At 42.7% G+C, this 13,420-nt stretch overlaps 1 protein-coding gene across 4 annotated transcripts in view; it reads left to right on the top strand.

Annotated features, from left to right (window-relative positions):
- Positions 1–13,420, top strand: part of Peli2 (pellino E3 ubiquitin protein ligase family member 2) — a 143,049-nt gene that overhangs the window by 90,633 nt on the left and 38,996 nt on the right. The window contains exons 3-4 of one of the 4 annotated variants that reach the window (XM_027386564.2): positions 208–273; positions 4,753–4,857. The exons of 1 other annotated variant lie outside the window; for it this stretch is intronic. In XM_027386564.2, coding sequence (XP_027242365.1) covers positions 208–273; positions 4,753–4,857 — 171 coding nt within the window. The remainder of the gene's footprint in view (positions 1–207; positions 274–4,752; positions 4,858–13,420) is intronic. 2 more of the 4 variants (XM_027386565.2, XM_027386566.2) reach the window with 2 other exon arrangements.

Genomic DNA, 13,420 nt, shown 5'->3' on the forward strand with positions numbered 1-13,420 from the left:
TTTTAAGGTAGGGACTGCCTCTGCACAGTTTTTTTTACCTCCCCTGTATTTTAAGTTGACTAAGTCCCTGCTGAATTTTGCTAGATGTTTTCTTTATCTGTGTCACCTCATTTAATCTTTATAACAAGCTGTCCTTTTTTCTTGGTCACCCTATGGCTGACTTAGTTCAGTGGCTTAGTTTGCAGCTGTGATCCATTTTTTTTTCAGATTCCAGAAGTTGTTTTGCTGGATGCAGATCAGAAGAAACTCAGTGTTCATGAAGAAACTACCAATGTAATTATATCGTATCTTAAGTGACAAATGTTAATATCAAAAGCTTTTTGAAAGGAATTTGTTTTGTGGGAGGAGCTGATGTTTTAGTTCATGCAGATGCCATGGGAGAGTAGGAAGCAGAAGTCTACACAAATTAAGAAGCTGTGGACAGATTCTATCCTTGGGGTACAAGGGTGGGTAAGCTGGTAGCACTTTCTTTTCTGTTGTTGCTTTCAGAGGCTGGCCTGAGTTTGCCTATGTGGCACTTTTCATGCAATGCAGGACAAGATTTCCCTTCCTTGGGGTAGACACAGCCTGACACCATGGCTGCACCCTAAGGAGCCAAGAACATGCTGGGTACAGTTTTCTGGGTATTGCAAGATGCAGCCTGGAATGGAACTTATGGAAGAATCAAGATATTGATGAGCACAAGCGGAGGGTGAATGTAGGAGAGGGCAACAATACAAGACATAGTGATGGATCACAAGTGGTGACAAAAATCAAATTTATTGCAGAGTTGGGAGGGAAGGAGAATGACAGCAGCTGACCCATGCTAAAGGCACATAAAGCAGCTTGGGCCTCCCAATGAGGCCCTGATTCCTGTACCTTTAGAGCCTGTGGTCAAAGCCCAAAGGAAAGGAGGGTTCAGCACACCACAGGCAAGTTACACTGCTCTTGCCACTACCACTGCTGCTGTCAAAGGCAATTTCTTTTCCTCCACCTGAACTCTTTTAAGAGGTCTCATTTCTGTAGCTACAGTGCTTGAGTATGGTTGAACATTGGGCTTGTTTTTAAGGGGTGGAGCACATGCTCAGGCAAAGGAATTAGTGGCACAGAAGTGTTGATTGAATTGCTCTAGCACCTGGATACTGATCTGTGCCATGACATCCTTGGGCCCACTGGTGGTGAGCATTCCCCCTAGGTTTCTGAAGAGAAGCCTAGTGGTCTGCTACCCATCTGATGTTCTGCTTCCTATGGATTACAGATGTTCAGAGAAAGGCCAAGATGGTGGGGTCAGTGCAGCCTTAGTAACAGCAAAGAAGATGGCAGCAGATGTGTATTGGATGTGCAAAAGAAACTAGCTTTAAAAGAACCTATTATTTATGATACTTGTTGTCTTTGTTGGGGTTTCTATTGCTGTGAAGAGATACCATGACAACAACAGTTCTTAGAAAGGAAAATATTTAATTGAAGCTAGCTTGCAGTTGAGAGGTTTAGTCCATTATCATCATGGCAGCAAGCCGACAGACATGGTGCTGGAGAAGGAGTTGAGAGTTCTACATTTTGATCCACAGGCAGCAGAAACAGCTGTCTCACACTGAGCATAGCTTGAGCAAAGGAGACCTCAAAGCCTGCCCTACAGTGACAAATTTCTTCCAACAAAGCCACATCTCCTAATAGTGCCACTCCCTAAGGGGGCCATTTTCTTCCTAACCACCACATTTGTTATTATTATTTTTTGACAAGGATTCTTGTCCCAGATATTTCCCTTCTTTGATATTAGAAAATATTTGGATGACTTGTTAACTTTATCAAGGGTCAGATAACAGATACTGTGTTCTTAGTAACTTTCTGAAAGTACATAATGTTATTCTTTTGCTTAAATTAGAAAAAGGCACAAGATGAGACATGAGAACAAGAGATACATTAACCATAGTTTATTATAGGGCAGGAAAGCGAGAGGGAGAGAGGAAGAACAGAGCAAGGCAGAGAGTAAGAAAGAGGAGAGAGAGGTCGACTGCTGGGAAGAGAGAGTGTAAGAGAAGAGAGCATAAGTGGGCAGGAGTCTGTCTTTTAAAGGGGTCCTTTACACCTGCATGCAGACTCAGTTCCCATGGAACCCTGGGCTGACCAGGGCACTGCCTGAGTGGATTCTGCCAGGTAACAGGTGTAGGTCGGCATAATGCCTGAACCTTTCATTCCCACCTTTACTTATTATTAAAAAGGTGGGGTGTTAGACGTGGCAGATTAAGGAATAAGGCCATCAAATTCTCAAGACTGCTTCCTGCTGACCTGGGGGGCATTGGCCATCTTTGGGGGACCTGAGAAAGTGGGAGCTGCCACGTCCTGAGGTAGCTGGTTGTTTCATCGCAGTCCAGGCTGTTTGGAACTCTGGCACCTCTTTAGGCCTGGCAAGATATTTGGCAGAGTAGAGGACAAGGTTAAGTTTGGAAGAAAAAATTTTTTTCTTAGGTACTGGTACTTGAGGGGAGGATTGTAAGATGAGGGAGGAGTTCCTGAGGGGTCCCAACATGAGGGAAGGGAGTCCTAAGACCAGGGAAAGATTGAATAATATTTATTTAGAGTGAATCTGACCTGTTTGTTTGGATCCAATTCAGCTCCCTGGAAGTTACAAGAATCCTTCGAGTTTGTGGAAACATAAATTTTAGACACATTAGCAGCATATTCATGTTAGAAGCAACTTGGCTGAAAGCATTAACATTTTAAAATTGACAGATATTTTTTAGGACAATGAAAAGCATCTTAATCTTGACCTTGTAGTTAGAGAATCTGGAACATAAAATACCTGTTCCTGAAATCTCTTTTGCTTTAAGCTGGCGAGACTACCAGTCTTCAAAAGCATCAGAGTTCTTGAGAAGGATAAGATTTTACCTGAATTAGTGATTAAACAATAACAGAGACTTGCTAGCAGGTTGTATGGACAGCCACCCCGCTGATCCTCCATCCATGGTTGTGGGCTGCAGTACACCTGCCTTCTTGCTGATAGCATGTGACCTGTTGATTTAGGGACTGTTGGAAGGCTCACCTACTGTTGACCCAGGCAACATGGGGAAAGTCGATTACAGTGTCCTCTTGCCCATGGTCCAAAGAGTCCTTTGCAGCAGCTGAGGTGAAGGGCAGGGTTGCTTAGTGGCCAGTGTTGCCATTTTTGTGGCTGGAGTTTCTTCAATGCTCACCAGTCTTCTTGGAGGAAATGGGTAGGGCCAGCAGCTGGTCTGTCTCTGTTATAAAAGCTTTTTTTAATAAAACATTTTAAATGCCGTGTTCTCCAGACCTCTGAGCATTTGAAGGCTGTCTGTCTGTTTAGTATCTCAGCCGTCAAAAATTTGCCTTTTGTTAGAAAAAAAACCCCTTTATAATAAAAGCATTACCTTTGTAAACAGCTTACAGGATGGACTGGGTGATATAAATATTTTGTTAATTTGAAATAGACCTTTTATGATTTTAAATGTTTACAGAGCAATTTAGAAATATGAGACTTAGCATAGTTAAGTTGCATATAGAGTTACCTAAGTATAAAGTTAAATTTAAATTACATGTACAGAGACAAGCAGGACTGGATAAGAGTAAAAGGGGAAACCAGAATGCAATTTCTGATACGTACATTGTAGTAGACAGACAGGAGATTTAAAGGGACAGAATAGACTTAAACAGAGGGGCCCTGGAAAGGCACAGTTTTCCATCACCAAGCCATGTGCAACAGGGCCAGTGAAAGAAGAAATCAGAGACAAAAAAATAAAAAGCAAAAAATATCTGGCAGCCGGGTTTGCCAGTGCAAGCGACTGGAGTGGGCATGCCTACAGCTAGGTCACATGGTCAAGATGGCGGGCCCCCAGGTCAGACCACATGGCCAAGATGGCGGCCACCATAAGCATGTTTCCGACTGCCAGCAGAAGTGACTTTTTCTCCACAAGTGAGGCAGAAAGATTTGTGAAACCAACAGGACACCAGAGTCCAAGAAGCACAACATCCAAAAAGACGACCGTAGGTCTGGGAAATGAATGCACTAGTCTGTGGGCAGTGCTAGGTGTCCCCTCGTGGATCTAAAGCTAAACCCGGAAACCTCATTCATGGGGAAAAAAAAGAAAACTAAAAAAAAACTCTAACAAACAGAAGAGTGAGGGACATTCCCAGGTGAAAGTTCCCACAGAGAGGTAGAAAAACTCCTCTCATTTACTTTTTCACTGGCAGTAACTGGAAAGGTCCCATAAATGTATTTCCCATGGGTGAGGCTGAAAATGGCACAGATCGCTCTGTCTGAGAGCACGCCCACACCCAGCAGAAAGCCCGAATGAGACTCAGCAGTCCCGATACCGAAGAGGACCCAGTGGTCCGAAACTGAAACGAAGGCTTAACGCCAATACGCGATGCTCCAGGAGCCTCGTGCTGGACCTGACCCGTGGGAAATGCACCCAACCAGAAGGGTTGTCTTACTGGATTGCAGCGAACAGGCAGATGAGTGGGTTCCAGAGATCCTTAGTTTGAAAAGTGGGGAATTGAAGTGTACAGAGCTCTGGCACCTCAGGCCACCACAGGCAGGAGGAAAGGCCGGGAAAAACCGAGAGAGAAGAAAGATGGAAAGTGGGTTGTGTGTTCGGATTCTAGGATGCCCGAAAGTTCCCGCACCCTAGGCGGGAGGGGTTCCAGGCAGAATCTAAACCGAGTTGGGCACCAAAAATGTTATTCTTTTGCTTAAATTAGAAATACGAGAGAGATGAGACTCGAACTATAGAGAGCACATTAACCGGTTTATTATAGGGCGGAAGAGCGAGAGTGGGAGACAGAGAAGTGGAAGAACAGAGCAGAGAAGAGAAGAGAGAGAAGAGAGAGAGAGAGGGGTCGACCATCGGAAACAGAGCCAGCGTAAGTGGGCAGGGGTCTGTCTTTTAAAGGGGTCCTTTACACCTGCGTACAGACTTAGTTCCTATGGAACCCTGGGCTGACCAGGGTGCTGCCTGAGTGGATTCTGCCAGGTAACAGGGGCAGGTCAGCATAATGCCTGAACCTTTGACCTTTTAAATAAGGTGAAAGAAATCAGATGGCTTTTTCTGCACTTTTCCTTAATTTTTTTAAGTTAAGTTTTAATTTCATATGTTGGTTGGTTTCCCACTATGTATGACTGTGTACCACATTCATGCTTGATGCCTCAGAGGCCAGAAAAGGGCATAGGATCTCCTTGAATCAAAGTTACAGATGTCTGTGAGCCCTTTGGTTGCTGGGAACCAAAGCATGTCCCCTAGAAGAACAGCCAGTGCTATTAACCTCAGAGCCATCTCTCCAGCCCCTGCATTTTCTTATATTGACATCTTTTTATTTTAATTTCACAAGAATTGAATACCACTTGGTAAGATACCAGGCGATTATAGCCAGTTTGTGTTACACAGAACCTGTTTTCTTCTAGCCCAGCTTCCTTTTTGCAAATGTAAATATAGGAGGATAGTGATCAGTGCACTTTACACTTTCTGGTCTGCCAAATAATGATATAAAAATGATCATGGATTTCAAGAGGGGAGTGAGTAGGCAGGAGATGGCTGAGAGTGTGTGCACTTCTGAGAATTCTGGTTAAGAAAGCACAGGAGGCCAATGCCTTCATCCAGTGGCTCATGGAAGCAGAAGCATATACCCACAGCTAAACACTGAACTGAACTCCTGGAATCCAGTTGCAGAGAGGGAGGAGTGAAAAGCAAAGGGGTCAAGACTGAGCTGGTAAAACCCACAGAAGCAGCTGACCTGAACAAGGGGGAGCTCATGGACCCCAGACTAATGGCTGGGAGGCCAGCGTGGTTCTGATCCAGACCCCCCTGAATGTGGGTGTCAGTGAGGAGGCCTCCACAATTTATGGGACCTCTGGTAGTGGGTCAGTATTTATCCCTGGCACATGAATGGACTTTGGGAGCCCATTCCACATGGAGGGATGCTTTCTCAGCCTGGACACATGGGGGTGGACCTAGGCCCTGCCCTGGACGATATGACAGACTTTGGTGATTCCCCCATGGAGGGCCTCACCCTCCCTGGGTACTGGAGGGGGGATGGGGTGGGGGGGTTGGTGGGAGTTCGGGGAGGAGGGGAGGGAGAGGGAGCTGGGATTGACACATGAAGCAGGCTTGTTTCTAATTTAAATAAAAATAAATTAAAAAAAGAAAGCACAGCAGGTTCAGAGGTGCCAGACCAGTCAGTACCTGGATTGCATTCCACATTCATTTGAATGGGCTGATTTGAGTGGCAGTCCTCCCAGCTGGCTGTACTGGTTTCAGGAAAAAAAAAAAAAAAAACAAAAAAAAAACTTCCTGTTGTTTTCTCATGAGACTTGTGATTTCAGCTCAAGACAAAGCAGGTCTGCCATTGACTCCCTAACCTGCTTTCGATCTCCTACAAAAAAAAAACTTCCTGTTGTTTTCTCATGAGACTTGTGATTTCAGCTCAAGACAAAGCAGGTCTGCCATTGACTCCCTAACCTGCTTTCGATCTCCTATCACACTGAGTGATGACTGTGACCTGACGTGAGTAAGATGGTGTCTCCAGCTTGGAAAGTCCTTACTTTTGTGCATTGGGAGTTTTTTTTAAAAAAGCTCAGCCATAGCATTCTGTGAGGCTTGATCTTGAGATCATCTGGTAAGTGAGAATTCAGTAGGGACAGGAGTGCAGTGGAAGGGGATTTGAACCTCTCCTAATGTGTTTTGTCAGGCTTTGTTTTCCCTTTTAATATATACGTATGTCCCTCTCCATTCTGTCAGTTCTCTTCCTTTAGAGAACCCTGACAGTGATTGGCTCACAAAAGCAATTCAAAGTTTAAACAATGTATTTTACTTGCCTTGTTTAGGTTCTGATTGTATTCTTGGAAGGAGGTGTTCTGTACATTCGTCAGTGCTTATTTAACATGGGAACACACTACTTAAAATGTGAACACGTAAATTATAGTTGAGGGCAAACATGAAGGCTGGACTCCCCTACCCACATCTTTTCTCGGCCCCTGAATCTCTCTGCACACTCCTGACATGGTGCAAACTATCCCACTGTATAATTGCTCATTTGCCAGTCAGGTTCCCTCTCCACGTGCTGCCTCCTTTCAAGTGTTCCCAGAGCCTAGCGTAATGCATATATACGGAGAGCAAGTAGATACATATATATGCATGTAAAGTCACTTTGGGAGGGTGACCATTGAGAATAGAGGTCTGATCCTAGGAAATGGCTAGTCCAGCTGCTCCTGGCAGAGAGTAGATTCACAAAAGGCCCTAGCGACACAGGCTGGGGTAGGCACAAGAGTGTGTTAAAGTAGTTTAGAAGCAGGTCAGAGAGGAAGTACCCTATTCAGAAATCTAGGCATCTGGGAACTGCAGCTCAGTACCGGACATAGAACGAGTGGCAGTGACCTCAGTGCTGTAGGGCGATCATAGGAGGCAGAGGTGAGAAGGGGGCCAGGAACTCCTGGAATGAGTGAGGCGTAGCATCATGAACTGGCTGAGTGGTTTCTAGTGATGTCCCGTGTTAGTTGTGAATTAGGAAGGCACAGGGAGGAGGCACAGGGATGGGTCATAACCCCCACAGTGCCCTTTCAGGAGAGGCACTGCTGGCTTCATTCTCTCCTGCTTTTCTTGTCCTAGAGGAAGTCAAAGCTCCCAAGAGGGCCACTGGGGAAAGCCTGTGTAGAGAGCTTGGCGGTAGCCCTGGTCTGCCCTTCAGCACCTGCCCATCAGTGGGTAGGACAGGAGGATCCTTACTCCATAAGTCCCTTCCTAGAGTTTCAGGGTTAGAAGTTCTGGCCCTTGCCAAGGCCACTCACTCAGCTAATGATTATGAAGTCTGATCTGCACTCATTGTAGTTTGGGAGTTTAAAGTATTGAGAGTCTGCCTTCCTTCCACCAGTGTAATCTCACTGCCTTAGTCAGAGATGTTAGGGGACAACCTAGCATCAAAGCAAAGCTGCCTCTAGCTTAAGAAGGGTCAAAAGAGCCTGGTTCAACCCTAGTAGCCAATTCCAACTCAGGTCTTACTCATCTCTGCTGCTTGTCTGGTGTCTGTTTTACCCACCCTCCTTGTTCCACCCGTGAACTCCCACTATCGAGATCTCTGATTTTTGCACAGATGTACCTGGTCCTGACTCATGCTGCTTTGTCTTGCATTTTGGTTTTGCCCCATCCACCTCCTTGGGCGTCAGCATAGCCTGTTAGGTGTCCCTTACTGACTATTTGGATTACTGACTACTGGGTCAGTAATCAGTAATCAGTAATCAGTAATCTTTGGGACAAAGAGGTATTTTGGGTGTTTGTTTGTTTGGTTGGTTTTTTCTGGGGGGGGGGTGGTTTTTCAAGACAGGGTTTCACTATGTAGTTTTGGAGCCTGTCCTAGAACTAGCTCTTGTAGACCAGGCTGGTCTCGAACTCACAGAGATCCGACTGCCTATGCCTCCCAAGTACTGGGATTAATGGTGTGCACCACTACCTCCCAGCTCCAAAGAAGTGTTTTGATCTCTTTTCCTAGACATAAATGGCACGAAGACATGATAGCAAGGTACTGTGTTGTTTTCCTTTCTTTTTTTTTTTTTCCTAAGCCACTTGTCTGGTTGTCAAAGTATATTGGTAAATAAATATACAGGTGCTTAAACATCCCTAAAATCCTAACAAATGCTACATACTTGTACTAAAATCTTAGTGAATTTTAAGACTTCCTGTGCTTGACTGTCTCCCAGACATAGATATGTTGATACTTATGTTAAGGTTATGTTTTGTAAGCTATGAAACATGTTTCTGGCTGTGCCCTTCAACTTGTGTCTAGGAAGAAGTAGTAGACTGGGTTCTGCATTAGGGTGAAATAGGATTTTATTTGTTTGGGCACAGTTGCATGTTCTGGGGTGCCCTTGGTGGGTGTTCTGGGGTACCTTTGGTGGTATTTAGTGAACTCCTCATACCTTTGAAAAATCATGTTTTGTTAAAATGATATTCTACTAACAGACACATTTCACAACAGAATCCTAGTCCTCGAAGTTTGTTTTGGCGCCAATAGGATTCCCCTTTCTCCTCATCTGTGTTTCCATCTACTGGATGGAATAGCTGAATAGGTTGAACTAGGAACTGTTGCTGGGTACCCTTTTAAGTTTGCTTAAATAGTCTTTACAGGATGGAATCTGTATTTTAACCTGTGTTTCCTGAGCATTGCGTCAGTCTTAGGAGCTTGTTTTTATTTATCACTCTGGTTCACCACCATCAACTCTGAGTAATGATGTTTGGGAGTGCTTGGACCATGACAGACCTTTCTAAAGCAGGAAGCATGGGAGACAGTACTGGGCCCTGAATCTCTGGCCCCATCAGATACCTTTTCATTAGGTTATTGAAACCAGTAGCATGGGAATGATGCTGTTGCTGTATGGTTGTGCATGACATATGTTCTGTCAGCACACCTTACCACTACTAATATGTAAAGAGCCAAGGAAGCAATATTAGATAGTGGGCAGCCAACAACAACAACCCCCCAAAATAGAGTATTTTATTGATTATTATAAAGTTTGGTTGACGTTTCCATTTTCTTTTGATAAATTTTCCCTAAGTATTTTTTATTTAGACCATATTCACAAGACTGAAGATGAACTTGGTTCCACTGATTAGGCTATTTCTCACCTATTCCCTAGTTATGCTTGGCTGTGAAAAGTGGCTGGTACATTTATAGTAGAGCATCATATTTTCCAACTGTGTATCTCCTGCAGAGGTCCCGTGACACTTGAAATGAGTATTGGGTATGACTTCTTTAGTCAATGCTTTTGTGAAGTGAGTATGATTAATTTTTTAGGATTTATAAATTAGAACACGTTTAACTAACATGTCTCAGCATAAACGTATTTGAAGTTGATTTAAAACATACACAGGCATGTGTGAACAAGGGATTCTGTATAGAAAAACAATCTTGTAATGGATGCTGGGCAGAGGAGGCTTGTTCTCAGGCTGTAATTACACTTACAGGATGACTTCAGCAACTCTAAAGCTATGTGAAGGAGCTGCTATCACTTGGCTTCAAGTAGTGTGATTGGTGCTTATGTACATAGCCTCAACTCCCAGCTTGGCATCCATACTTGGTTATTCTTGCTTGCTGGCACTTGGTCACAGCACCTTGCTTAGATATGCATTTTCTTTTAGTTTTCCTGTTTCCTTGTTGTACCTTGAGTTCTTGTTTCTTAGAACTTGTTAGTGGGAGCTCACTGGGGCCAGGGTTGAGAGTGGGTTCCTCCAAAGAGAAATCCCCTTTGCTTCTGGAGCTGAACCTAATGCTGATCCATGAACCAATGGAAATTCAGCTTGCAGCTGAGAGTATGTAGGTGGTTTTGTTTGTTTTGAGACAGGGTCCCACTCTATAGCCTTGGCTGGCCCTGAACTCCCTGTAGACCAGACTGACCTCAAGTGTGTGGCCATATGAGGTATTTTTTTTTTTTCCTTTTTTAAACCCAAGTTACTTCTGTCTACGAAGTTGTATTGGGACTGGCTTCAGTGTGAGGTTCTGTCAGAATACTTAGGCAAATCTCTAGAAACAGAAGCCACCAATTCTCAGGTTGCTCTGAAACCTTGCTAAGCCCTATGATCCCACTACAGCTGTAAGAAGTCATAGGTTTCACTCCTGAAGCATTGCGAATGCTGCTTCCTATACAGTGTGCACTGCTTGTTCAAGACCTGGTTCTGGTCAGACACCTCCACGTCTTCCTCCCTTTTCCTTGCACAGAATTAAATTCTACCTCCCTGTATTTTTTCTCTGGTTGTTTAATATTTGGTTCCTTGAAGCAACAGAGATGAATCTGTTTTCCATGTGGCCTTTGGGGTTTTGTGCCTCTTGCTTCCCACAACCAACAATAGCTCTCCTACCTGAATTAAACTGTCGGTGTCTCCAGACTTCTTGAGCGATCTAAGTAAGTCTCCATCCACGGCATTAGGAGTGCTAAGGATTTCCATTCATTGGACATCTACTTTGCCTGTTCCTCAGACACTGCATGTTCATAATTGCACATGGTATTCCAGTTGTGACCTGACCATATCCAAGTATACCAGTGGCCAGATGCTTCTTGTATGGCTGTGTATTTCTGCAGCTCTGTGTTGCTGGTCAGTACAGTTGACAGCTGACAGTAGCTGAGTTATTACCTCTCTACTCCCTGCTATTTCACTCTCAACCCTGACCTTTTTACATGTTAACTTACTTATCCTGGAACTAGGGGTAGTATGCCTTAGTAAATGATGTGCTGTTGTTTGACTCTGTTTGGATGGGCTTATGAAAGCCTTTCCTGCTGCTCTTCTGTTTCTCTTTACTAAAGAATATTTCTTTGAATAGAAATTACCTAGGATATGAAATCTCTTGGAATGTTTAAAAACCTATCATTTGCACTTACCATGCTGTCAATCAATTCTGTCTGCAGAGGTTAGTAGATGTGCAGTGATAATAACTAATAACTAATCATTAATATGTTTCTTTCAGTTATACTGACTTTTAAAAGATTGTTTTACAGGAGGGTTTCATTTATTACCTTTAATTTAAAAGAAGTGATTAAAGCTCTTATAGTTACATTTACCCAGTATTTTGTGTCAATTTCCATTTTTATAATGACCATACTAATTAGATTTTTTTTTCCGATTTCAGTCTTTCGTTACATACTCTATCTTAAAATTTAGCTTCTTGTTACAAAGGCTTGCAGAGGGTCATGTCAGTTAAAGGTGATTGGTGTTCTGTTTCTGTCTCTACAATGGCTTTGTGTTTCTTAAAACTTGAAGCTCTTAGATTCTTGAATGTTTTGCCTCATCCGTCCGTCCGTCCGTCCATCCATCCATCCATCCATCCATCCATCCATCCATCCATCCATCATCAGGTTCTCATGTCATCCAGGAATCAGTCTCCAGCTTCCTATGTCACCAAGGCTGGCTTTGAACTTCTGATCCTCTCACCTTCACCTTCCAAGTGCTGGGATTACAGGCATGCATCATTATGCCTGGCCAGGTTTTCCTGACTTTTGACTGTATCCCTTACTAGATTGTGTAGGCCTGTGGTGATTACATTTATGATATAATTTTAATATCCCAAACAATGAGTTTGGAGCCTAATTAATCTGTTTCTGTCCTGGAACTTGTTGTGCAGGGCTGTGAAGCACGTGTCTAGAGGCCAGATGAATGAACATAGCTGACAAAAATGTTCAACTCTGTAGAGTTATGGTTAAACTTATTTTAAGGTTCATATGAAAGAATTTGTTCAGCAAACTTGGGGAAAAAAACTTTCTTATAGAAGAGTAACAAATTAGAAAAATAGCACAAACCTACTTGATATGATTGAACTAACTCAAGTGGTAAATTAAACATGCTTTTTTTTTATTAATGATGAAAAGGCGTTTTTTTATTCCTTTTTTTTTTTGACTGAAAGTATGAGTTAACTCTTAGTGTCACAGCTTTGATTCTAATATATGTTAGTGAACTGAAGTATTATTTTAAAGTGTAAATTGACCTACATAAAAGATAAAATAATGAAAATGTTCCTGTTTTGTACATTTAAAAGAGTTGCTGATTTTGGTTTCATACAGTCTGGAAAGTCTAAAAATATTTATGTAATCTTTCTTTAGGCTTAAAATAGGTAAATAATACTCAAGGCAAGAATAACTTAGAATGTCTACTTTTAAAAATTCTTAATGCAGCTGGGCATGTAGTTCAGTTACAGAGTATGTGCTTGGTATGCACAAAATCCTAAGTTCAGTCCTGAGCACCCAAAAATGGAGAACTATCCTCAGTTGGCATGTTTTCATTTTTGTTCAACCTGTGTGCTTGAGTATTTCCTAGGAAACAGTCTCTGTTAAACTTAGGAGGGCTTCTAGGAGTTAGGGGAGACAGATGACTGTGTGCTGCCATGGAGTTTATACTCTGTTGAAGTTACATTAAAAATAAAGATGGCTCATATTAAAATACTTTATTATGAAACTGAACAGCAACTGGCCAGTATGACAATAATTCTTCATGTAGTAATAAATTTGAAATTTGCAAGTGAAAGCTGGGTATAGTAGTGCACTCCTTGAATCTCAGCACTTGGGAGGCAGAGGCAGGTGTGAGTTTGAGGCCAGCCTGGTCTACAGAGTGAGTTCCCAGATAGCCAGGGCTCCATAGTGAGATCATTTTGTATCAAAAGAGTAAAATACATTTTCTAGTGAAAAAATTCTGTATTGTGAAAAATCAGAACAAGGATAAAAGGAAAGTATTGAAAATTTCCCTAGAGTAGAAGATTATGTTTAAAGAACCAGGAATCAAGTAGAATTGAATTTCTCAGTAATAATGTTCTACTGTTTTGTGGGACAGGAAAATAATTTCTAGTCAATAGTTCTATACCCTGCCAACCTATCAAGTGTGAAACTGAAACTAAGCAACATTTAGTTATCAGGACTAAACTATTGATTACTAGGGTATTCTCCGCAGAAACAAAGGAG

The sequence above is a fragment of the Cricetulus griseus genome (assembly GCF_003668045.3).
Source record: "Cricetulus griseus strain 17A/GY chromosome 1 unlocalized genomic scaffold, alternate assembly CriGri-PICRH-1.0 chr1_1, whole genome shotgun sequence".
Classification (NCBI taxonomy): Eukaryota; Metazoa; Chordata; class Mammalia; order Rodentia; family Cricetidae; genus Cricetulus; species Cricetulus griseus.